The sequence below is a fragment of the Mobula birostris genome, chromosome 11, assembly GCF_030028105.1.
Source record: "Mobula birostris isolate sMobBir1 chromosome 11, sMobBir1.hap1, whole genome shotgun sequence".
In the NCBI taxonomy this organism is placed as follows: Eukaryota; Metazoa; Chordata; class Chondrichthyes; order Myliobatiformes; family Myliobatidae; genus Mobula; species Mobula birostris.
In genome coordinates this window covers 106,454,824-106,481,163 of record NC_092380.1, presented here as the reverse complement: position 1 = coordinate 106,481,163, position 26,340 = coordinate 106,454,824, and the positions used below count along the sequence as shown (strand labels likewise).

Below are 26,340 nucleotides of genomic sequence, written 5' to 3'. Positions count from 1 at the left end.
AAGTAAGGTAGTGCAAAAAAACCGAGAGGCAGGTCTGGATATTTGGAGGGTATGGCCCAGATCTGGGTCAGGATCCGTTCAGCAGTCTTATCACAGTTGGAAAGATGCTGTTCCCAAATTTGGCTATACGAGTCTTCAAGCTCCTGAGCCTTCTCCTGGAGGGAAGAGGAATGAAAGGTGTGTTGATTGGGTGGGTCGTGTCCTTGATTATCCTGGCAGCACTGCTCCGACAGCGTGTGGTGTAAAATGAGTCCATGGACGGAAGATTGGTTTGTGTGATGTGCTGCGCCATGTTCACGATCTTCTGCAGCTTCTTTCGGTCTTGGACAGGACAACTTCCATACCAGGTTGTGATGCACCCTAGAAGAATGCTTTCTATGGTGCAGCTATAAAAATTAGTGAGGGTTTTAGGGGACAGGCCAAATTTCTTTAGCTTTCTCAGGAAGTAAAGGTGCTGGTGGGCCTTCTTGGCAGTGGACTCTGCTTGGTTGGACCAAGTCAGGTCATTTGTGATATTGACCCCAAGGAACTTAAAGCTTTTGACCTGTTCCACTTGCGCACCACCAATGTAAATGGGGTCGTGCGGTCCACTATTCCTTCTGAAGTCAAAAACCAATTCCTTCGTCGTGCTGACGTTGAGGGATAGGTTATTGTCTTCGCACCATGCCACCAGGTTCTTAATTTCCTCTCTGTACTCAAACTCATCATTAGTCATAGTCATACTCATAGTCATACTTTATTGATCCTGGGGGAAATTGGTTTTCGTTACAGTTGCACCATAAATAATAAATAGTAATAAAACTATAAATAGTTAAATAGTAATATGTAAATTATGCCAGTAAATTATGAAGTAAGTCCAGGACCGGCCTATTGGCTCAGGGTGTCTGACCCTCCAAGGGAGTTGTAAAGTTTGATGGTCACAGGCGGGAATGACTTCCTATGACGCTCTGTGTTGCATCTTGGTGGAATGAGTCTCTGGCTAAATGTACTCCTGTGTCCACCCAGTACATTATGTAGTGGATGGGAGACATTGTCCAAGATGGCATGCAACTTAGACAGCATCCTCTTTTCAGACACCACCATGGGAGAGCCCAGTTCCATCCCCACAACATCACTGGCCTTATGAATGAGTTTGTTGATTCTGTTGGTGTCTGCTACCCTCAGCCTGCTGCCCCAACACACAACAGCAAACATGATAGCACTGGCCACCACAGACTCGTAGAACATCCTCAGCATCGTTCGGCAGATGTTAAAGGATTACCTGCAATACGGCCTACAATTGTGTCATCAGCAAACTTATATATTGAGTTCGATGGAAACTTGGCTACACAATCATTGGGGGCTGAGTACACAGCCTTGTGGGGCACGGGTGCTCAGAGTGATTGTAGAGGAGAGCTTGTCCCCTATTTTTACAGCCTGGGTCCTGTCTGTGAGGAAGTTGAAGATCCAGCTGCAGATCTGAGTGCTAAGGCCCAGGTTCCAGAGCTTAGGAATCAGTTTATTTGGAATGATGGTATTAAAGGCAGAGCTGTAGTCAATGAAAAGGAGCCTTACATATACATCTTTATTCTCCAGGTGTTCTAAGGAGGAGTGTAGGGCCAGAGAGATGGCATCTGCAGTTGACCTGTTGCTCTGGTAGGCGAACTGCAAATCGTCGAGGTTGACTGGTAGGCTGTGGTTGATGTGTGCCATAACCAATCTCTCGAAGCACTTCATAGCAATTGATGTCAGAGCCACAGGTCAATAGTCATTCAGGCATGCCACCTTGTTCTTCTTCGGCACCGGGATTACCGTTGCCTCCTTAAAACAAGGGGGGATCTTAGACTGAAGCAAGGAGCAGTTGAAGATGTCAGCAAACACTCCAGCTAGCTCGCTTGCATAGGCCCGGAGAACCCGTCCCGGGACGCCATCTGGGCCCGTCACCTTCCTTGGATTTATCTTCAGGAAGGCCCTTCTAACGTCCTCCTCGGTGACGATGAATCTCGATGCCACCAGGTCTGGTTCATCTGGAGGGAGCGGGATGCTCCTCTTCTGTTCGAATCTTGCGTAGAATACGTTAAGTTCATCAGGAAGAGAAGCGCCACAGTTATTGATATTCCCTGCCTTTTCTTTGCACACAGTGATCTTATTTAGAACCTGCCATAGTCTACCGGCATCCCTCTGATTAGCCTGGGCTTCCAACTTGGCTCGAAATTACTTCTTGGTACCCTTAATGGCTTTCCGGAGTTCAAGCCTGGATTCCGTGTAGCGACTGATATTCCCAGACCTAAAAGCCGCAGCTCTATTCTTCAAAAGGGACGACCTCATAATTCAACCAATGTTTCCGGTTAGGGAATACCTGGATTGTCTTGCGAGACACAGTCCTCTGTGCATTTCCAGATAAAGTCCTTTTGAAGATGTCCTGAATGATGGGGAGGGTTGTGCCCATGATGGAGATGGCTGAGTCCTCTGCAGTCTCCTGCAACCCTGTACATTGCATCACAGAATCGTATGGAGGCTGCAATCAGTCACAATGCTCTCCATTGTACATCTATAGGAATTCTTTGGTAATACAGCAAATATCCTTAAACTTCTAATGAAGTAGAGCTGCTTTTATGCTTTCTGCATTATTATGTGAGTGTAATGGGGCCAGAGCAGATCCTTGGAGATTGTCGTTGCCATCTGAAATTTTATCAACAACAGTGGTGTCATCTGTGAATTTATGAATGGCATTAGATCTATGATTAGCCAGGCAGTCATGAGTGTAGAGAGAGTAGAGCAGTAAGCTAAGCACACATCCTTGAAGTGCACTCATGAAGGGCTGATTATTATTCCCTCACCTTGTTACAACTGCCCTTGAACTCCTCCTCACTTGGATCCACCCATTGCTTGTTAGCACCTCCCTCGCCCACCCCCATCATCATATTCTGGCTGTGTCTTGTTTACACCTAGTCCTAATTCAAGGCCTCAACTCAAAATTTTGATCAAGCCTTTGCCTCTGCAGATGCTGCTGAGCTCATTCAGCAGTTTATTTGCTTAAATTACCAGCATCTGGAGTGTCTTGTGTAATAGTTGTAACACTCAACGTGGAGCTACATATATTTGTATCTGAAAGGATTTTTTAAAAAACGATATGTGGAGAGGGTGGAGGTGTGAGACTAGGTGATTATTTTTATATAGATCCAGTATAGACAGGTCAAATGATCTCTACTTGTTCTACAGTAGTTCTGTGAAATACTTCTTATACTCCAGTGTCTATATTGTAACTTTGGAATACAAAGGTCTTTGTTTAAACTTTGAGCTCAATAATTGTTTTTATCTTTGCATTTAGTCTCTCCCTCTCTCTCTCCCCCCCTCTCTCCCCCCCTCTCTCCCCCCTCCCCCCTCCCCCCTCCCCCCTCCCCCCTCCCCCCTCCCCCCTCCCCCCTCCCCCCTCCCCCCTCCCCCCTCTCCCCCCTCTCCCCCCTCTCCCCCCTCTCCCCCCTCCCCCCCCTCCCCCCCTCCCCCCCCTCCCCCCCCTCCCCCCCCTCCCCCCTCTCCCCTCTCCCCTCTTCCCCCTTCTCTCTCCCCCCTGTTTAAGAGTAACTCTTTATTGCATGTGAGTGACTAAATCTCTTAACTTTGTTTCTTCTCAGCTTGGGCTATGGAGCATCACATCCGGAAACTGACCTCATTCATAGACAGGCTTATGCAACATCTCACCAGCTGCCTGGCTATACCACTACACATCATCCCACAGGTACAAAGTAGATTACTATGTGGATTTGAGTAACTTTGAAGTTGTTTTTTTTTTAAAAAGTAGATGCCTTGATTTAAAACACAATGTGTTGGGAAATATTCATTTTTGCAGCCTGTATCTATGAAGAGAGAATCTGTGTTAACGTTTCATGTCAAGGACCTTTTATTACATCTGAGAAAAGTTAAAAATCAATAGATTTGTGGGTTTGTATTTTATTTATCATGTGATGTGTATTGAAACCATCTTTTAGCATCTTTTTGTGTAATTTTTGGAAGTCAGTAATTTTTCATCAGCAAATAAATTTGAAGTAGGATAGTTTTTCTAGTTAGATAGCTCTGGATTGATTACCCAAACAGTTCAAAGCCATGAAATATTTTAGAATCAACTGACCACTTTTTACATAGATTGAATATGGAACTCTTCAAGATCATCTTCAGTGCTATTTTCAAAGTGCATGTTTTGGCTTCTGAATACAAGGGCAATTGGAATGTAGAAATGCTGCCACCTACAGAAGTCCCCCAGATCATTGAAGTACAATGGATTCTGGTTAATTGGGTCACAGGACCAGTAGATTTTGGCCCAATTAAGCAGCTGCCCCAATTAGCCAACGTTTCATTGAAATGGTAAAAAAGGTTTTAAAAAGACAAACTGCTTTTTAACTGAGTAGCAAACTATGTATTTAAATGAAATACAGAACAAATTAGAACACTACTAATAGTACTACAGCACTATAAAACTGTGTAGTAGGGTCTAATAGTTAGTGATGGAGGAATTCATCCAGTAGTATGTTATTTTGCTCTTTTGATTGACTGTAAATGAACAAAATCAACGCAGACACTTAGTGCAGATAATGGATTAACTTCATACAATGCTTTTGACCATTGCATTCTCCAAATCTTCATCTTCACTGTACCATTCAAAATGATTGTCGATACTTTTAAAAATCTTATTAGTTCCTAACTTGTTGAAGTAGTGAAATTGATTAGTTTTCACACCTGGCCATTCCTGGCATTTCAAAGCCCACATGCTTGAAACTGCAGTGAGTGAAACAGTTCTGAATTGTCTTGTGGTTTATTTATTGCCAATTTTCAGTGACAAAAATCAGTGCTTTTTGAACACACATATGCACAACTGACACTATTTAAAACTGTTCGCTTGGAGCATGGTATAGTGTCTAATGGCCACACAGGTTCACACAACTGACCCTAATTACAAACTGTTCAACAGTCTCCTGTCTCAATTAAACAAAGCAAACTCCAGCTATTTTCTTGATTAGTTTGTGCTCCTTAACAATTGTGCCAAATAAGCGGCTGCCCCGATTAACTGATGGCTAAATTGACTGGAATCCACTATATATTGTCCAAATGCTAGAACTCTCTGCCTAATAGAATTGTGCAAGAACTTTTGCCACAATGACTGGAGCAATTCGAAGGCAACTTGTCACCATCTTCCCATTAGAGCTGGGCAATAAATACCAATTTTGGCAGTGACACCAACTTCTGTAAATAGATTTAAAAACAAGGACAAGCTTGCCAGGGTGGAAGGATATTTGCAGAGTATATTGTTTCATCATTTAAAAGACAATCTGATAAAAGGCCATTGGTGAGAAGTTTTAGCTTTTCTCTTCTGGATTCTGCCTGATCTGTTGAGTGTTTGCAGCATTTTTCTGTTTTTATGTCAGATTTCCATCATTTTTCTGATTTTTGGTGGTGTCACTTTTTGTTTGCAAACACTTAGTAAACGAAAGGGTACAGTCGCAGAACTTTAACATATGAGGCAAGACTTGACCTAGCCAAGTTGCTGATTGTATTTTTAAAATGTTTCTCTTCTTCAATGGTAGTATTACTTGTATCCATCTTAAAAAAGCTTTGTTTTGAGGTTTATGTAACATTTCAAATTGGAGTGCAAGATCAAAACTTTCCTATGCAGGTGAACAGGAATAGTGGGGAAGCATTACGGCACCAGAGAAAGATTTTTGGGAAGAAATGTTAAATTATGGTTTATATAAGCAACTCTGGTAGATTTACAGCAGAGGTATTCGCCCCAGTATTTAAAACAAAATGTTGAAAATGCTTAGCAAATCAGGCAGCATCTTGGTTTAGGGGGGTTGGGGGGGGGTGTTGGGGAGAGAACCAAGTATATTATTTCTGATCTATGGTCTTTTATTACACTGGGGAAGGGGAATGAGATACTTTTTTTAAAAAGAAAAAACAGAAAATTGCTAAGAAAGAACCTACGCAGAGAGAATAGGAAATGTCTGTGATAAGACAGGGGAGATTGGAGCTCAAATGTTGAAAGAAGGTGATGACTGGAGAATCGGTAATGGCTCACAAATAACAAAACTTGTTAATGCCGAGTATGAATAGAAGATGAATGAAAGCTAAAATTATCATAAAGGTCGAGGGTGGTTAAAATATCGTTGAATGTTGGAAATGGGGATTCAAGTCTGGAAATTACAAAATTTAGGAAAAATTGCAATGCTGTTTTTAGTCAAAAGGTGAAATTCTTGTGTAAAGATTTATTTCAATTATTCAGCACAAGATAATAAAACATAGGGGCAGAATTAGGCTATTCAGACCATCTAGTCTGCTCTGGCATTCCATCATGGCTGATTTATTGTCCATCTCAATCCCATTTTCCTGCCTTCTCCTGATAACCTTTGACACTGGCTAACCAAGAACTGAATGACTTGACCTCCACAGTTGTCCATGGCAATGAGTTCTAAGGATTCATCACCCTCTGGGTAAAGAAATTCCTTCTCATCTCTGTTCTAAATGGTTGTCCCTCTATTGTGAGGCTGTGCCCTCTGTTCTTAGACTCCCCCACTATAGGAAGCATCTTCTTCACATCCACTCTGTCTAGGCCTTTCAATATTCAATGGGTTTCAGTAAGGTCCCCCCTCATTCTGCTAAAACTCCAATGAATACAGACCCAAAGCCATCAAATGCTCTTTTTACATTAACCCTTCCAATCCCAGAATCATTCTCAATAACCTCTGGGCACTCTCCAGTGCCAGTGCTCCCAAGTGCAGTCTGATTAATGCTATATAAAACCTCAGCATCGTATCCTTGTTCTTATATTCTAGCCCTCTCAAAATGAATGTGAACATTGCATTTACCTTCCTTACCATTGACTCAACCCTGCAAGATGATCTTTAATGAATCCTGCACAAGGACTCCCAAAACCCTTTGTGTCTTTGATTTTTGAATTTTTCCTCCATTTAGAAAATAGTCTACACTTTTATTCATTCTAGCAAAGTGCATGACCATACACTTCCCAACACTATATTCCATCTGCTACTTCTTTGCCCATTCTCCCAATCTAGGTCCTTCTGCGGTCTCCCTGCCCCTTCACCTATCTTTCTATCATCTGCAAACTTGGCCACAAAGACTTCAATTCCTTCATCCAAGTTGTTGACCTATAACGTGAAAAGAAGCAGCCCCAATACTGAGCCCTGCAGAACATCATGTCACCAGCGGCCAACCAGAATAGGCCCTCTGTATTCTGATTCTTTGCCTCCTGCCAGTCAGTCAATCATCTATCCATGCTAGTACCTTTCCTGTATTACCTTAGGCTCTTATCTTATTAAGCAGTCTCATGTATGATGCATTGTCAATAATCACTGACTCTCCCTTGTCTATCCTTCCTGTTATTTCCTCAAAGACTTACAACAGATTTGTCAGGGAAATTTCCCCTTAAGGAAACCATATTGACTTGGGCCTCCCAGTGCCCCAAAACTTCATCCTTCATGATGGACTCCACAATATTTTCCCAACCACTGAAGTTAGGCTAACTAGTCTATAATTTCCTTTCTTCTGCCTCCCTCCCTTCTTGAAGAGTTGAGTGGCATTTGGCAATTTTTTGGTCCTTCAGAACTATTCCAGAATCTAGTGATTTTTGAAAGATCATTACTAATGCCTCCACAATCTCCTCAGCTCCATCTGGTCCAGAAGATTTGTCTACCTTCAAACCTTTCAACTTCTCAAGCATTTTCTCTTTAGTAGTAGGAAGAAGTACACTCACTTCTGCCCCCGGCACTCTTGAATTTCTAGCATATTGCTAGTGTCTTTCACAGTGAAGACTGATGCAAAGTAGTTATTAATATGAGAAAATCTGCAGATGCTGGAAATATAAGCAGCACATATGAAATACTGGAAGAACTCAGCAGGCCAGTCAGCATCTGGAAAAAGAGCAAACTGTCGATGTTTCAGGCTGAAACCCTTCATCAGGACTGGGAGGGGAAAAAAGATGAGGAATATTTAATAAGTTAGTCTGCCATTTCTTTGTCCTTCATTACTACCTCTCCAGCATCCTTTTCCTGCAGTCCAATATCTACTTTCACTTCTCTTTACACTTTATATATCTGAAAACACTTTTGCAATCCTCCTTGATATTATTGGCTTCACATTTCATCTTTTCTCTCCCTGTGCTTTTTTTGGTTGCTGTATTTTGTGTTTTTTTTTTAAACTTCCCAATCCTTTAACTTCCCACTAATTTTTGCTATGTTATTTGCCCTCTCTTGCTTTTATGCTGTCTTTTACTTGTCAGCCATAGTTGTCAGCATCTGTAGGACTTTGCTATTAAATTAATGTTCTTTCCATTATCCTATTCCCATATCTAATCTCAACAAATGTCACGAAAAGTAGATAATTATCAGGTTAGTCTTGGGGGGACATTAATAATGGCAGCTATATTTCTTGCATTGGAGTGCAAAAATGTTCTGCTATGCTTTAACAGAAAGCAATTTAAGTGAGTTTTTCAAGGAGTTAATCTACTTTAAACAATACCTTGTGTCCCAAAGTAAAGTTAATTTAAGTACTTTTGAAGTACTGTAGGATTGCACTTGAATAACAGTCTAAATCTGTGGTCAAATTAAGAGTGTAACTTGAAGCCATAACTCTGACACTAAAGCAATCATCTAAGTCATGGCTGAAAATAGAAAATCTCCAAAGGGTTTGTTTTAATTAAGTTGGTTGTCAGTTTAGGAAGATAAAGTAGGACTAAGAATAACTTCTTGGTATACAAGAATATCACAGTATTAAAGACTGTCAGGCACATTTCACTTCTGATGGCTCTTTTATTCAGCGTCACTATCCCATTTTGTTGCCCTTTTAATGTGTTTTTTTCCTTCAGTGTTTTCTGATATTTATCCACGGGCTATTTGAAAGCTTTTGTAGATTTTGCTTTCCCAGCATTGATGATAAAACCCTTCCTTTGCCAGAACCAGGAATGTGTTAATGACTAGCTAATGTTTTTGACTTAAGTTGACTTAAGGTATAGTATAGCTTCCTTGCTCCCATGGAAGTAATGTCATAGAAACATGCTTCATCTTGCCTGTTTGAGGCCACGGATAACTTTTTAAATAATTCTGATGACTGCTAATTATGTTTCTCCCTTTGATCATAAATTTAAGCTCTTAGCAATCAGTTCATAAGCTATATACCCTCAATTTTGTTTAAAAAAAGTTATCTTAAGTTTTTGCTAATGGACACTTGTGTTTCCAATATTTCTTCAAAACGGAAGTTTCTCATCCTCTATTGTTTCTGGTTTTTCTCCATGAAATGTCATCCTATACTTTTTTGGTCAGTGTGCTGAATTTGCTTGGAATCCTCTCTGTTAGGTGGCCCTCATTTTGTATAAACCTTGGAAGCTTGTGACTATTTAATTACACTTTTGAAGAGCAATGGCCTGAATGATGGTTGCAGATTGTCTTATATTTTCTCATTAAAAATCTATTGACCATATCCCCCTTTTTTAAATCCATATGACCATATTGACTTTTTTTCCTTGTGTTTTCTTGTGTTTGTTCACAGAATTTGTTGGCAAGCCCTGCATTTACTGTGCCTCTCTAGTTGCTCTTGAATTGAGTCGCTTGCTAGGCCTCCGGTCAGGGCATTTAAGAGATAGCAGCATTGTTTATTTGGAGTTTCTGGGCTCTGAAGACTACTCCAGTAATATGTTACTGTACCTCTGAATTGCATGCTATAATTCATACAGCAGTATTTCTGTGCAGCACCTTATCAAATGTTGTATAAACACCCATTCTTCATGTCCCCTGCATCTGTTGCAAGGAAATTTTGAGAATGTTGGGTCAAAGCTTTACAAGTGTTTTATTGGTGGAAATCCCCTGAAAATATTGTTACAAGAAACCCCAACCAAACTTCTGAACATCTACCAACAACAGAAATTGTATCAGATCTTATCTTAAAAGTTGCTGTGATAGCAAAAATGGCATTTGTTACATAAGCAAATACAGAAAATTGTAGACTAAAAGCTTTGCTTTAAACCACTTGGAGCCCTTTACTGGCCACAATGTGCAGAAAACTGATGTGGCAAATGCTGAAAGTCTTCATGGATCCCTGAACATTTTATAATTGATTTCTTCTGCATTTTCCTTGGCATTTTATTATTAAACATGAACCAATGCTAGTTCCTGGGAGATTGTTATCAGTCCTGTAAACCTGAAATTTATACTGTTCAGAAACTTCTCTTTCTATTCTCTCTACAGACTGATCATGTTTTCCAGTGCATATGTCTATGCTTACCAAGCATTATCTGATCAAAGAACTGCACGTAGGAAAGAGCAGATGAGGAGACAGTAGAAAAATCAAATGGAAGCAAGAAGCAAGAAGGCAGTAAGCAAGCATTGGAAGGACCTAAGATTTATTTGAAAAATCAATTCACACACGAAAAAAAACCAGAATTATAAAGAAAACTGAATTGTTTAGATTAACAATAATTGCTAATATTTTCTTGAGGGCAGTTAGAATTTGGCAAACAAAAATGGTGCCTTGTCAGCAAGTACACATCTTGAGTGAATGGTGGATAAAAAGACGAATGGTAACATTTATTTTTAATAAAGATAATGGAAAGAGGTACACAGTATTTTAGTACTAATACCTGAGAAGTTACAGCTTACTTTGAAGTGTCAGGGTTTTAGTTGTGTGTATATTAAAGGTTCAATCTTTGTAGCATTTTAAAGTATTGTAAAATAATGTATTCTTAACCTTATTTAGTGCCCTTAAGCAATCAATTGTGATTCATGGGAAATTCCATTCTTGTGTAATATTTTCCCCATGTGGAATTGTAAACTCCACATACTACTTCTTATATTGAGAACAAATGATTTAAAAAAATCACGTTGCATTACTAGAAGTAGTTATTAACTCGGTGCCAGTATTATTCTTGAATTGCATTCTAGATGTACATCTCGTACCTCATTATATGGAACAATAGGTAACCTTATTATGGATCTGATTATAATTTTCTATTAGTTTTGCTGTAATCAATTTTGTCCACTTGGTAAGCTTTAAATGTTGAGTTTGCATTTTTCACCTTTTTTTTGGTTCCATTTTGATTTTTTCTTTTTTTTCCATATATATGTATTTGTTTAATATATTCATTTAAATTATTAAACATAGTGTCAATTAGTAAGATGCATCAGCTTCAATGTCTTTATTATGTATGCTACGTGAACACTTTAAGAGAATGGCTCAGTGAACTTGCTGGCAGAGGTAGTTTCCTTGAGCAATCAAATTATAATCACCTGTCCTTGTGGAACTAAACTATTAGGGAAATTGTTCACTTTGAGGGATTTCATTCCAGAAGCTGTATTGCCTTGCAGATATCTTGTCCAATAACAAGTTGCTAAAAACCTCAGTAAAAGAAAATAAGCAAATCATTAAGTCTGATGGGATCACTCACCTACTAATAATCTGCTTCTGCTCCTATGCCTTGTGGACAAAGCCCGTTTTTTTTAAGGCATGAAATAAAGTTCCATTGTGTTGTTGCTTCTTCTGGTTCTTAGAACTTGTAAAAGGTGTTGAATACGGCCACTTTAGGGGGAAAAAGCTAGAGCTAAGGCTAAAACTTTCTCCTCTTCATAGATGATAGAATAGGAAACCGCTTGGTATATGCCCTAGTCATTTCGCAGAATTTTGTTCTTGGAAAAATTCTTTGAGGGGCTAGGGTGGATTATTTGAAATGCAAGTTCATGTAATGAAAATAGTTAATATATATATTTTAACAAATGCAATGTTGCAGTGTCTTGTGAAGATCTGCTTGAAGTCCACTTTGTGGAAAATATGATGAGGAAGATAGAAGCTTCAAGTTGGAATGATCATTCCGTTCACAACAGAATTTTATGAATAAAATCATAGTTCTGATTGGTGTGTTTTAGTTCTAACAAATGCCTTCCAATTTCCCTGATCGTTTCTTAGTTGATGTATAGCTGTGTTTAAAAGACTACAATTACCACTTACTAAAGTATCATCTGTTAGCTTGCAAATTTTTTTTTGATGTATTGATCTGAGTAATTCATGTTCATTGATGTAATTTGGTCTAATTCCTGTTTTGCCTTCTGAAGTGTTGGGGGGGGTGGTATGTGACTATGACTCCATCTATTGTTTACTAAACTACCATTAAAAAAGGGAACTTTTTTTTTATATCATGAGTAGTGGACTACTTTAAGGATGGAGTTTCTGACTTCCTAGGTTTAAATTACCTTTTCCAGTTACCAGAGCGAGAAATCTTCACTAACATAGTACAGGACAAACAGTAGGCAAAAAAAAAATTATGTTGGAGGAACTCGGTTGGTCGAGCAGTGTCTGTGGAGGGGAATAGAGGTTTTGCGTCAAGACTCTTGCCCTGAACTGAAAGTTAGAAAGAAGGGAGCCGGTATAAAAAGATGAAGGAAGGGTAGAGCAAGAGCTAGCAAGTGATAAGTGGACCCTGGTGAAGAGGAATGGGGAGTGGAAGTAGTGACTGAAGATGAGAGGTAATAGGTAGAAATGACAAAGGCTGAAGATGATGGAATCTAATAGAGGAAGGTGGAGCACAGAATCAAGTAACATGGGTGATAAAGCCAGAGTGCAGCCATAAGGTGGAGTGTGTGCTTGATGGGCAGATGGAGTTCAGGGTAAAGAAACAATGGGATGGTGGTGGCAGTGAGTGTATGATGACAAACAACACCAGAGCCCTGTCTAATAGAACAAAAATAAAAAGAGCTTTTTTTGGATTGCACAAGGTCCCTGAAAATATTTATCTTTCAGCTAACATTACTTAAAAACTTAAAAACATTTACTTAAAAATGAGCAATCCCTCATTGCTGCTTCTGAGTCCTTTCTGTGAGGAAATAGGCTGCATTATTTTCCTGTATTGCAATAATAACTGCATATCAAAAGTGCTGAGTTGTCTGTAAAGCCCCGAGGGATGCCGTAAGCTGCCTTTGCTTCAACCAATTTGAAGGTTTCTTCTGTTACAATAAGGTTTTTTTCATCACGATGGGGTGGATGTGTTTTGCAAATAAATTCAATTAATCACCTTTTCACAAAATTGAATAGATTATGAAGTATTAAGCTTTTTCACTTCCTTGAAGAACATATGAAAATGAGTTTTCCCTAAAATAGAAGATCAAATGGGCAGTTTCAGTAGAGTGACTTGGAGCTAATTTTTTTTTTGTGTTTGTTCTGGCTAGCAGTCCATGTTTAACCAGGAATTATACAGATCAGTAGATAAAGCAAAAAGTAACAAAAAATAATAAAAATGACAAAACAGACATTGTCTATCTGAATGAATATAATATACCAGCACAGCAGATAGTCTGAGTATGCAAACAGAAAGTGTATGATCTGTCAGCTGTTACAGAAACGTGGCTGTGGGATGATGAGGGTTGGGACCTGAATGCTGAAAGGCGTGTGAAATATAAGAAGCATGAGAAGCTTGGAAAAGGTGAAACAATGCTCTGATAATATACTGTGTATTGTATTAGACACCTTGTTGAAGACCTTCAATGTATAGGAAACAGTATATAGGCTTCACTAAACTACCATCTGGAATGGCAGTATGTCTAAAAAAAGGTTGATCAAGCTAAGCTTGTATCTGCTGAAGGGTAGGGAAGGAGAGCTTAACTGAAATGTAGAAGCATTGAAAGTGTGGTGAAGAGTTCAAGTTTATTGTCATCACTACATATAAACAACCAAACAAAACAATATTCTCCTCAGACTAAGGTGCGCCCTCAAAACAAAGATCACACGCAACATATAAAACAAAATATTGCCATAAATAAGTTAATATAATATTCAAGAAAGGATATAGTGCATAGCACAGGTTGACAGCGTAATAAACAGCTTGCTGTCCCTAGTGATGAGACCTTGGTGGTGGCAGGGTATTCGTTAGTCTCAGCCTGAAGAAAGAAGTTGTTACCCATTCTGACAGTCCTAGTCTTGATTCTCCTGTACCTCCTTCCTGATGGTAGTGGATCAAAGAGATTGCAGGATAGGTGGTAGGGATCCTCAAAAATACAAGGATGCTTTCAATTGTGGGAGAATGCAGAAATAGTTGTGAAGTCGTCTTAAAAGAAGGGTCAGCCTTTTATGATCAGGGTGAGACTCCCCCCTCCCCCCCACCGGCCTGAAAGGATGGGGAGAGCGGAGTCTTTGAATATTCTTAAGGTAGAGGTAGGTAGGTTCTTGATAAGTAATGGAATGAAGGCTTAGCTTTGATGCCTTGGTGACTGATCATCACTGATTGTGTCCTATTTTGAATGAAGCTAGCCTAATTGTATTCATTGTTGTCTGCATTTGTTCAGGGCTGTCCGGTTTGTTTGATGCAACCATGCAACATTCTGGCAGTGGTGCATCAGAGACATCAGTTATGAATTTCCTTACGGCTATTGAATCACGCACTCCTCAGAGTGGACCTGCAACAGCCTCCCTGCTACCACAGTTCAGAACACCTTCGTGGCAGACAGGTAAGACTAAAGTTATGAAGCTGGGAGACTTGAGTTTGCTTGCTGAGCTGATGTTTTACGTAGCTATTTCCCTATGCTATTTTGTATCATCAGTGAAAAACAGATACCACAAAGTGAAAGAAATCAAAAAGTGAATAGGTGTTGGCTGAGCTTGTGAATCTACTAACAACTCTGCATTTTTGAACTGTTGGGGAGTTCCAGGAAAGTAAGCAAATGCAAAATAGTTTGTTGCTAGTCACCTCTTTCCTTCCCTCCCCTTCTCTAATCTCTTTCAGCCCACATATGACATTCTGGTATGGCATAATATTTTTGTGGTGAAGGAAATTAAAGTTCTCTTTGAAACTGAAAGTTTATATGAGTTAACCGGATTGAATTTTGGCTGATATTACAATTTTAAAAGGTTGCCTTTTTTGAATTTATTTTGATTAAGGAGTCCCAATTATTATTAACTAGACAATGGGGTGACCCATTGGGGCACTCTTTGAGAGAAGGGTAGTGCAGTCTGAAGTGACCAGAATGAACATTAAATTTTCCTGAATTCTATTAGTATCGCTTTGCTTTGGAAACTGAAGTAGAAAACCTCTGTTTATTAAAGAAGAACGACGTGTAGCAAAGTAAATATAGCTGCTCCTCATTTAACGAAGGACACTTTTGATGGCATCATTTCTGGTTTATCTGCCACCCTTGTGCCTCTCGTTGTCATTCTGGAGACATGCAGCCCTTTCATCCCCCAACTCTTCAGCCCTTTTGCTGTTTGTTGTTTGTCTCTGATCCTAGAGACTTGCACGCCTGTCTTCCTCTGCTTTTTCTCTCATCTTTTTTTGTCCTGACTCTTTGATCCTGCAGTCGTGCGGCCCTGGCCTCATCTGATTCTTGTTCTCTCCCTCTCCTTGCTGCTTCCCAATGACGTTTGGTGTCACCTCTTGACCATAATGTCCCCCTTCCCTTTCCACGCGGCATAATTAGGCTGACCATTTTTTTTTTAACCCTAATGCTGGATAGAAGATACGAAGCACTAACACCAAAGGATGCTGATTATTCTTGATGATGTGGTTGGCGCTCTCCTAAGTGGATGTGATATAGTCACCACTGTCCTTTGACTGCAGCAAAGGGTTTTATGGGTGTCTCAAAGTACGTCATTACACTAAGATTTAATTATCTTTTATTGATGGGTGGCAGTTAGATCCGTCCCAATCCTGCACACGCTGATGGTGATTAACAGAATGTGACACCTCGAAATAGAGCTTTCCTGCCCTTTTGCTCCGGTAGGTGTCGCTGCTGAGGCTGGCCGTGTGCATACGTCAGGCTGTCGCGTCCCGATTTCCATGATGGCCGATCGCGTCTCGGGTGAAAGCCAGCCTGTTGATTTTTGGCAAGCAATTTTATGCGAATATATAACCCTGAACTTTGCCTGCATTCTGTAAGTTAGTGCATTTTAATTCAATTTAGCCAAAAAAAGTGCAGCTGTAATGCACCGTTTGCACTAATTGGAGGTCACAAACAGACAGACAGAGCATGAGAGTTTTAGTAGTATATAGACTAAATAAAATTTGCTAAACGCAGAGCATTCATTTTACTCCAAACTCAAAAAAACATTGTTTCCAAATTTTGAGCCAAGAGTTGTTTGGTGAGGTTAGCATAATGAAATCAGTTACCAATGTTGCCTATTATCTGAAACATGAGGTTTATCTGTAAAACATAGGCAAATGATTTTTTTAAAAAACTTTGATCCCTAGTAATTTATCGTTAAGCTAAACATTCTGATCATAAACCACAGCAAAGTTACATATGGCTTTGTAATTTATAGTTTCAACTTTTTAAAATGTTTCTCTACGTATACCCATATCTTGCATCCTCCATATACGGTGGCATGCAAAGTTTGGGTGCCCCTGGTCAAAATTTCTGTTACTGTGAATAGCTAAGCGAGTAAAAGATGACCTGATTTCCAAAAGGCATAAAGTTAAAGACGACACATTTCTTTAATATTTTAAGCAAGATTACTTTTTTATTTCCATCTTTTACAGTTTCAAAATAACAAAAAAGAAAAAGGGCCCAAAGCAAAAGTTTGGGCACCCTGCATGGTCAGTACTTAGTAACACCCCCTTCGGCAAGTGTCACAGCTTGTAAACACTTTCTGTAGCCAGCTAAGAGTCTTTCAATTCTTGTTTGGGGGATTTTCACCCATTCTTCCTTGCAAAAGGCTCCTAGTTCTGTGAGATTCTTGGGCTGTCTTGCATGCACTGCTCTTTTGAGGTCTATCCACAGATTCTCGATGATGTTTACGTCGGGGGACTGTGAGGGCCATAGCAAACCTTCAGCTTGCACCTCTTGAGGTAGTCCATTGTGGATTTTGAGGTGTGTTTAGGATCATTATCCTGTTGTAGAAGCCATCTTTTCATCTTCAGCCATTTTACAGATGGTGTGATGTTTGCTTCCAGAATTTGCTGGTATTTAATTGAATTCATTCTTCCCTCTACCAGTGAAATGTTCCCCGTGCCACTGGCTGCAACACAAGTCCAAAGCATGATCGATCCACCCCTGTGCTTAACAGTTGGAGGGGTGTTCTTTTCATGAAATTCTGCGCCCTTTTTTCTCCAAACCTACCTTTGCTCATTGCGGCCAAAAAGTTCTATTTTAACTTCATCGGTCCATAGGACTTGTTTCCAAAATGCATCAGGCTTGTTTAGATGTTCCTTTGCAAACTTTTGACGCTGAATTTTGTGGTGAGGACGCAGGAAAGGTTTTCTTTTGATGACTCTTCCATGAAGGTCATATTTGTGCAGGTGTTGCTGCATAGTAGAACAGTGCACCACCACTCCAGAGTCTGCTAAATCTTCCTGAAGGTCTTTTTGCAGTCAAACGGGGGTTTTGATTTGCCTTTCTAGCAATCCTACGAGCAGTTCTATTGGAAAATTTTCTTGGTCTTCTTGACCTCAACTTGACCTCCACTGTTCCTGTTAACTGCCATTTCTTAATTACATTATGAACTGAGGAAACGGCTACCTGAAAACGCTTTGCTATCTTCTTATAGCCTTCTCCTGCTTTGTGGGCATCATTTATTTTAACATAGAACATAGAATAGTACAGCATGGTACAGGCCCTTTGACCCACAATGTTGTGCTGACCCTCAAACCCTGCCTCCCATATAACCCCCCACCTTAAATTCCTCCATATACATGTCTAGTAGTCTCTTAAACTTCACTAGTGTACCTGCCTCCACCACTGACTCAGGCAGTGCATTCCACACACCAACCACTCTCTGAGTAAAAAACCTTCCTCTAATGTCCCCCTTGAACTTCCCACCCCTTACCTTAAAGCCATGTCCTCTTGTATTGAGCAGTGGTGCCCTGGGGAAGAGGTGCTGGCTATCCACTCTATCTATTCCTCTTATTATCTTGTACACCTGTATCATGTCTCCTCTCATCCTCCTTCTCTCCAAAGAGTAAAGCCCTAGCTCCCTTAATCTCTGATCATAATGCATACTAATGCATAGTGAGGTGACCAGAACTGGACACAGTACTTCAAGTGTGGCCTAACTAGAGTTTTAGTCTGTTTATTAATATCACTGACAAAAGGAGCAGATCAACATCAAATACACAAGTGCATATACAAGCAAAAGTACTTGCGTTTCCAGCTGAAAGACCCAAGGGTACTCAAGTCACCTGGACCAGATGAACTGCACCCTAGGGTTCTGAAAGAGGCAGCAGTAGAGATTGTGGAGGCATTAGTAATGGTCTTTCAAAAATCATTGGACTCTAGCATGGTGTCAGAGGACTGGAAACTATTCACTCCACTTTTCAAGAAAGGAGAAAGGCAGCAGAAAGGAAATTATAGACCAGTTAGCCTGACGTCAGTGGTTGGAAATATGCTGGAGTCAATTGTTAAGGTCGAGGTTATGGATTACTTGGCGACACAGGACAAAGTCAGCATGGCTTCCTTAAGGGGAAATCTTACCTGACAAATCTGTTGGAATTCTTTGAGGAGATTACAAGTAGAACAGAAAAAAGGGATTCAGTGGATGTTGTACATTTCGACTTTCAGAAGGCCACACATGAGGCTGCTAACCAAGTTAAGAGACCATGGTATTACAGGAAAGTTACTGGCATGGATAGAGCATTGGCGGATAGGTGGGAGATAGCGAGTGGGAATAAAAGGGTCCTTTTCTGGTTGGCTGCTAGTGACTACGGGTGTTCCACGGGGGTCAGTGTTGGGACCGCTTCTTTTTATGCTGTATATCAATGTTTCAGATGATGGAATAGATGGCTTTGTTGCCAGGTTTGCAGATGATATGAAGATTGGTGGAGGGGCAGGTAGTGTTGAGGAAACAGGTAGGCTGCAGAGGACTTAGACAGATTAGGAGAATGGGAAAGAAAGTGGCAAATTAAATACCATGCTGGAAAATAAATGGTCATATACTTTGGTAATAGAAATAAGCGTGAAGAGTATTTTCTAAATGGGGAGAAAATCCAAAGATTTGAGATGCAAAGGGACTTGGGAGTCCTTGTGCAGAACACCCTGAAGGTTAACTTGCAGGCTGAGTCTGTGGTGAGGAAGCCAAATGCAATGTTAGCATTCATTTTAAGAGTTCTAGAATACAAAAGCAAGGATGTAATGCTGAAGTTTTATAACGTGCTGGTGAGTATTGTGAACAGTTCTGGGTTCCTCATCTAAGAAAAGATGTGCTGGCATTGGAGACGGTTTGGAGGAGGTTCACAAGGATGACTCCAGGAAGGAAAGGGTTATCATACAAGAAACATCTGATAGCTCAGGCTCCGTACTTGCTGGAATTTAGAAGAATGAGGGGGGATTTCATGAGGGGCAATGTTTAAAGGCTTAGACAGAGTAGATGTGGAAAGGAAGTTTCCCATGGTGGGGGAATCTGGGACAAGAGGGCCCAGCCTCTGGATAGAGGGCCATCCATTTAAAATAGAGATGCAGAGAAATCTCTTTAGCCAGAGGGCAGTGAATTTGTGGAATTTCTTACTACAGGCCGCTGTGGAGGCAGGTCATTGGGTGTGTTTAAGGTAGAGTTTGATAGGTTTTTGATTGGACATGGCATCAAAGGTTATAGGGAGAAGGGCTGAGGAGGGGAGGAAAAAAGGATCAGCCATGATTAAATGGCGGAGCAGACTCGATAGGCCTAATTTTACTTCTATGCCTTATGGTCTTACATAGTTCTGCAGAGTGTGTTTTTCTAAATATAGTATTCGGCTCAATAAGGAATAAATCTTTCATTTTGTGACACCAGCTATTTAGGTTAGGGTTGACATAGTGAGGTAGCCCCACTGATCATTTGGCAATTTCTCCTGCATGGAGAAAGGGATCTTTACCATGCAGCCAACTACTGTTCTGTTGGCTCCAAATATTATGCACAACAGAATTTCTTCTCTATACTTTCAACTTTGTTAATAGGATAAACAAAGTAGTTACAAATGTTGCATGAGAAAGAACATAACGTATCCAATATTTAATCTACAAAAATATTACTGATGGTCCTTACTGAGAATACCTTAATGGACTCAAGTGCATCAAAGCAGTTTTACAAAAATACAAACGAGGGATAAACTGCTGTAGGATCTCAGCTATCAAAGCTTTATTTAACCAAGTGAGATGTCCTTTATGGACTGATAAGGATTTCATTTCAATTTCTGGCAGCATCTTGAATGGCTACTGGATTCAAAGCGAGTGTATAAGTGTGATTTAACGTATACACTATTCACTATTTTTAGTGTTTTGAACATTCGTTTAAAAGAACAGTGTTAGGCAAGAGAAGTCTTGGGTAAGATTGTCCTACAGAAAAGATTCACAAAAGATGTATTAAAGTTCTTTAGGAGAAACAAACAGAAACAGGGCCTTAGAAAGTGACTTAGAACCCATAGAGCAAAGAGAGACAAAGGGCAAGAAATAGATATTTGGAGGCCAGAAATGGAAAAGTGCAAACTTCAAGAGAACCTAGAGCCAGAAAAGATTATAGAAAACTAAATGTGTGAAGTAATAAAAAGGATGTAAATCACCAGGCACAATGCTAACAGACTTGTCACAAGTTGGATACAAATAGCAGGGGTCCAGATGAGCTTAGGTACAGTGGCATGCAAAAGTTTGGGCACCCCCGGTCAAAATTTCTGTTGCTATGAATAGTTAAGTGAGTAGAAGATGAACTGATCACCAAAAGTCATGAAGTTAAAGATGAAACATTCTTTTCAACATTTTAAGATTACTGTATTATTTTTGTTTTGTACCATTTTAGAGTGGAAAAAAAAAGGAGCACCATGCAAAAGTTTGGGGACTCCAAGAGATTTGAGCTCTCAGATAACTTTTACCAAGGTCTCAGACCTTAATTAGCTTGGTAGGGCTATGGCTTCTTCACAGTCATCGTTAGGAAAGGCCAGGTGATGCAAATTTCAAAGCTTTATAAATACCCTAACTCTTCAAACCTTGTCCCAACAATCAGCAGCCATGGGCTCCTCTAAGCAGCTGCCGAAAATTAAAATAGTTCTGGTCACCTCACTATAAGAAGGATGTGGAAGCATTGGAAAGGGTACAGAGGAGATTTACCAGGATGCTGCCTGGTTTAGAAAGTATGCATTATGATCAGAGATTAAGGGAGCTAGGGCTTTACTCTTTGGAGAGAAGGAGGATGAGAGGAGACATGATAGAGGTACACAAGATAATAAGAGGAATAGATAGAGTGGATAGCCAGCGCCTCTTCCCCAGGGCACCACTGCTCAATACAAGAGGACATGGCTTTAAGGTAAGGGGTGGGAAGTTCAAGGGGGATATTAGAGGAAGGTTTTTTTTACTCAGAGAGTGGTTGGTGTGTGGAATGCACTGCCTGAGTCAGTGGTGGAGGCAGATACACTAGTGAAGTTTAAGAGACTACTAGACATGTATGTGGAGGAATTTAAGGTGGGGGCTTATATGGGAGACAGGGTTTGAGGGTCAGCACAACATTGTGGGCCAAAGGGCATGTACTGTGCTGTACTATTCTATGTTCTATGACTAAGCAGGGGTGGCCAACCTTTTACATTCCATGCATCAATTTTTTCACACGAGTTCAGATGTGATTTTTTTCACGCACGAGTTCTATATTAACATATTTTTACAAGAATTGAATGGGGGTACAAGAGTTGTATGGCGCATTTGAACTCGTGAGTGAAAAAATTGACGCATGGAATGTAAAAGGTTGGCCACCCCTGGACTAAAGAATTATTCTTTGGACCTCTTTTAGTACCTCTTGTTTTTGAGTTTGCAAAGGTGTTGCATATTATGGAAATCAAGTAAAAATTGGAAAGAAAGCTTTGAAATTCAGTTGGTACATGTGGAAGCAGGAGGCTGTATGGTGGACAAAATTGTTTTTTTCTTTAAACTGGGGATTGAGTACAACAATGAAGCTATTTCTGACATTTTTTTTAAGGTTTCCTGACAACTGAAAATATAATTAGTCTGTGAGATAATATTTATCTGAAACTATTCAGCTGAACAACATATTTGAAAGTGATTTGAAATTTTCTAGGTATGCACTCTTTATGCTCATATCTGGTGAACCTCAGCATAAAACAGCTTTGTATAACTTTCTGTGTTTTTTTTTTATGAAGAGAATTTTAGAAGACTATAGAAATCAATATGTTTTTTAATGGGCATTTGACCTGTGCTCTATCATTATTGTTTTCTAAATTACATTTTCTAGGTATGCACTCTTCTACGCCAACAGAACTGTTTGTCACTGGAGCACTGCAAGCTTCAGGAACATTCCCGCCATCAGCTCTTGCAGCTTATCAGCATCCTTCTTCCTTTAGCACTCGTGGATTTACTGGTACACAGTCTCTGACGCTTCAAGATGCAGCTTTCAATCCTACAACAAACGGGCTTCTTTCTCCACATGATCCTTTGCTTCAGATCAAGTCTTCTCAGACTGCTGTTCCTCCCCCATTGACATTTGACAGGATTGGTAGTACTGTTTTAAGTACGAGCATACCCCAGTCTTCAACGTATCGTTCAGCTCAAGAATCTGCTCCTCATCTCTTGCAACCACAATTTAGCTTGTTGTCTTCAGCACTTGGACCAGCTCAGCAAGCATCTCAGCCATACGCCACATCAGTTTTTTCTAGTTCAACTGCCTCTATTGAAAGGGCACTTCAAAGAGAATGTAGTGTTATTAAGCATCACCAGCGGCCTTCCAGCTCACACTCAGTGCAGGCGCAGTTACCAGGTTCTCACCATTCCTTGCAAAACTATCTTGCCAGTGGGAGTGGAGTTGATTTTCAGGAAACATCAAGGCATACAGGTTTAGCATGTAGCCCTCTGGGAGAACAGTCTCAGGTGACCAATGGTGGAACACAACGAAAGAATTCACCAGTAACAGTTGAGGAGTCACAGAGTTATTCATCCACTGTTCAATCTCCCGATTATTCCTCAAACCCTAAGAACTGTTCAAGGTCAGCTCAACGTTCTACAAAAACTGCCAAATCCCAAAGTGTAACGGTGACTGTACAAACACACACTTACTCCACGGCAACGCAAAAACCAAGTTCTGTAATAGCAAGCCAATCTCAAGTGTACTCTTCAGAGCAGGCATCCGACTTAGCAATGTCGAATAGTCAGTCACAGAACTATGTTTCAACACAGTCTCAGAATATGTCAACTGTTAGTCACTCAGAAGTGTATTCCTCCAGTCAGCCTGAGAAGCTCACTACACTAAGCAAATCACCAGCTTCTTATTCTGGTCAATCGCAGAACTTGACACCTGTTAGTCAAACTCTTAGCTACTCTTCAGATCAGTCACAGGTATTGCCTTCAGCTAGTCACACTGACAACTACTCTGGTCAATCACAGAATTTGTCTTCTGGTAACCAGACGCAAAGCTATACTTCTGGTCACTCTCAGGGATTGCCTGCTGTGAGTCAGTCACAAAACAGCTACTCAGCACAGACACAGGGGTTGTCAATTGTTAGTCTCTCACCAAGTTACGCCTCTGGACAATCTATCACTTTGACATCCCATACACAGTCATTGCCATTTTCTTCATCTACTCGTGCACAGAATTTATCTGCATCCAGTCCTACTCAGAACTTTATGTCTATGCACTCGTCACCAACCAGTCAGTCACAAAGTGTTTCTTCACCCCAGTCTCAAAAGTTTCTGTCAGGAGTTCATTCACCTACTTTCACTTCAACATCTCATTCACACACCATACAAAACACTCAATCGTCTGCAGACAGAAAACAGTCTTACATAAAAAGGAAATCTGATTCTGATTTGTATGCTCCTTCTAAGGAAGCTGAGGGTTTTCCAATTCAGAATTTGTTACAGCAGCAGCCCTCCCTTGCTGCATCCACTTCAGGTTTAAGTGAAAGTGGAATTAGTGATGAAAGTGCAGTTTACACTGCCTCAAAAGCAGATGACCGATATCTATCTCAGAGTGTCATCAGGAGTAATTCTCGTTTAGAGGAACAGATTGTAGGTCTCACACTTCAAGTGTCAAAACCAGATGAAAGAAAGCACGAGCATGTAAAGCAGTTTAATGTGACGCGACCTGTAGAGATGGTAACTCATGGTCAATCAATTGGTAGTAACAACAATATCAGCACACACGAGATGAAAAATGTTGCAGATTCTTCTCAGCCATCACATATAATCATGGCTGCTGAAGAAATGAAGCAGCCTCATTCTCTTTTACAGAAGGCGCCAGAGACTAGACCACAAGCTCGCATCACACAAGTTATTAACACACCACAACAATTGCAAACTCACTCTGTAAATCAGATTCCACGATTGCAGCTTTCTGGTGCACGGTTACTTCTGGGTGCATCCCGTGAAATGTCACTGTCATTGCTGCAGCAGCCAGTAGGACTCCAAGCTCAGTTGCTACCGTCGGGATTAAGTCAATCTCAAGCATCATCACAGCCACAGCAAATGCAGACTCAGACTCAGGTGACCCATCATCAGTCTCAGTTTCTTCAACTTGAGCGGCATATTGCCCAAGCCAATGCAACGCAACCTCAACAGCTTCTGCAGCAGAATTCTGAGGCAGTGAAGTTGGATGGCACTGAATCTTCTAAACCACTACAGCTAACAGGAAAAGATCACTTTGATCAGACAGAGAGACACGATTCAAAGTCTCAGTTTGTTGGCCTTAGTTCAGTCTGTTTTACAGAATCAATGTTGCTTGGCGTTGATAGAAACCTCTTTTCTGGCGTTGAAGATGTGTTTTCTGCCAACGAGCAGTGTGGAGTTACTTCACAAGAGTTTGCCAAATCTGCTTGCAGTGAATCCAGTATTCAGTCAGTTGAATGTCCCGATGGTTCGAAGTCCACATTTCAAACAGTAGCTGTAAGGCATGTTACACCGAACTTCCACACCACACAGGCTTTGCTTTCAGGTCAACAAAATATGCATAATCTGGCATTAAGTAATAGTCAGATTAATTTGGATCTCGAGGCCGTACCTTTAGATAATACCACTCAGTCTAAAGCTTCAAGCCTTGAGCAGCAAACACTTGGAACAGATCAGCAAATACAGCCCAGTTTAAATACATCAAATTTGAACTCTATCCAAGATACTAATGACCACAGTATTGAGGGCTTTAAAAAGCAGCTAAGTGCTAATCCAGAATCCGAAGAGGATGATAATGATGACATTCCTGACGATGGTGCCATTAACAATACAAAGGATCCTGACTTCATTCCAAGTGGTAGAAGTAACACTGATGAGAGTGCTGTGTCTGACATTGATTATAGTCTGGGTGATGAGGTTACGCCAGGATCTAGCAACAAAAGAAAATTAAAGAGGCCAGTGAAGCCCAAGTTAAAAATGGGAGGACAAGCAGATGGGTGGACTCACAGTGTGCCTGAAGAAGAAGGAAATGTAGACTTGTCACTTGACGCTAATCAGAAGAAACGAAGAGTAAAAGCCCAACCTAAAGAAACCACGGAAGATGACATTAGTGGTCAGAAGCCAGTAAAACGAAGTGGCCAGAGTAAACGCCCAAATTCCAAAGATCCAAACTCACCTCATACATCCAATGACAGTTATTATGAAAATTATCATCAGCAAGAAAGGATAAATCAAAAAATTAGGGAAGTTGAGGAAAAACAACCTGAAGTTAAAAGTGGTTTCATTGCATCCTTTTTAGACTTTCTTAAATCAGGACCTAAGCAGCAATTTCCAGCACCTTCTGTACGTACGGCACATCGCAATAGGCGTCCCTCCACCAACACCATTCAAACTCCTGTGATCCCACCCATTTCAACTAGCCAGTCGGTGCCGGCAGCCTTATTTTCTACTGAAAGCGGACCTGCTAGCCCTTGCAGAAGATTAGATGATGACCTGAAGAAAAACTTGGAAACGTTAGCTGCGTTTTCTTCTGATGAGGAAGATTCCGTTGGGAAGAACCATGATCTTCAGAAGAGCATTTCCTCTGCACTTTCTGCTTTGGATGATCCCAATAAAAAGGAAAAAAGCATAAAATTAGGTAAGGCTGCTTATTTACTTAAAATTACTGATTGTATCCCAATTTCTTATCTATTGGTAACAATACTGTTGCAGTATTTACTATGGTCACTGTCAGGTGTGAAACTTAGTATTGTAGTTCATATGTATCCCATTATCTTGTAGCTGCTGCCATGCTCTTTGGATTGAGATATCCATGGGCGGCATGGTAGCCTAGCAGTTAGCATAACTGCTTCAGAGCCAGCGACCCAGGTTCAATTCCTGCCGCTGTCTGCAAGGAGTTTGTATGCTGCCCCTGTGATTGTGTGGGTTTTTTTCCAGGTGTTCTGGTTTCCTCACATATTCCAAAGATATATGGTTAGGAGGTTAATTGGTCACACGGGTGTAATTGGAGCAGCACAGGCTTGTTGGGCTGGTTACCACT

The 26,340-nt window shown here is 40.5% G+C and overlaps 1 protein-coding gene across 4 annotated transcripts in view; it reads left to right on the top strand.

Moving 5' to 3' along the window:
* The window catches only part of qser1 (glutamine and serine rich 1), a 151,592-nt gene that overhangs the window by 86,173 nt on the left and 39,079 nt on the right, over positions 1–26,340 (top strand). For 3 of the 4 annotated variants that reach the window (XM_072272802.1, XM_072272801.1, XM_072272800.1), the window contains exons 2-4: positions 3,615–3,718; positions 14,307–14,468; positions 22,156–25,938. In XM_072272802.1, coding sequence (XP_072128903.1) covers positions 3,615–3,718; positions 14,307–14,468; positions 22,156–25,938 — 4,049 coding nt within the window. Of the gene's footprint in view, positions 1–3,614; positions 3,719–10,228; positions 10,354–14,306; positions 14,469–22,155; positions 25,939–26,340 lie in introns of those variants that run through there. The other variant, XM_072272803.1, reaches the window with a different exon arrangement.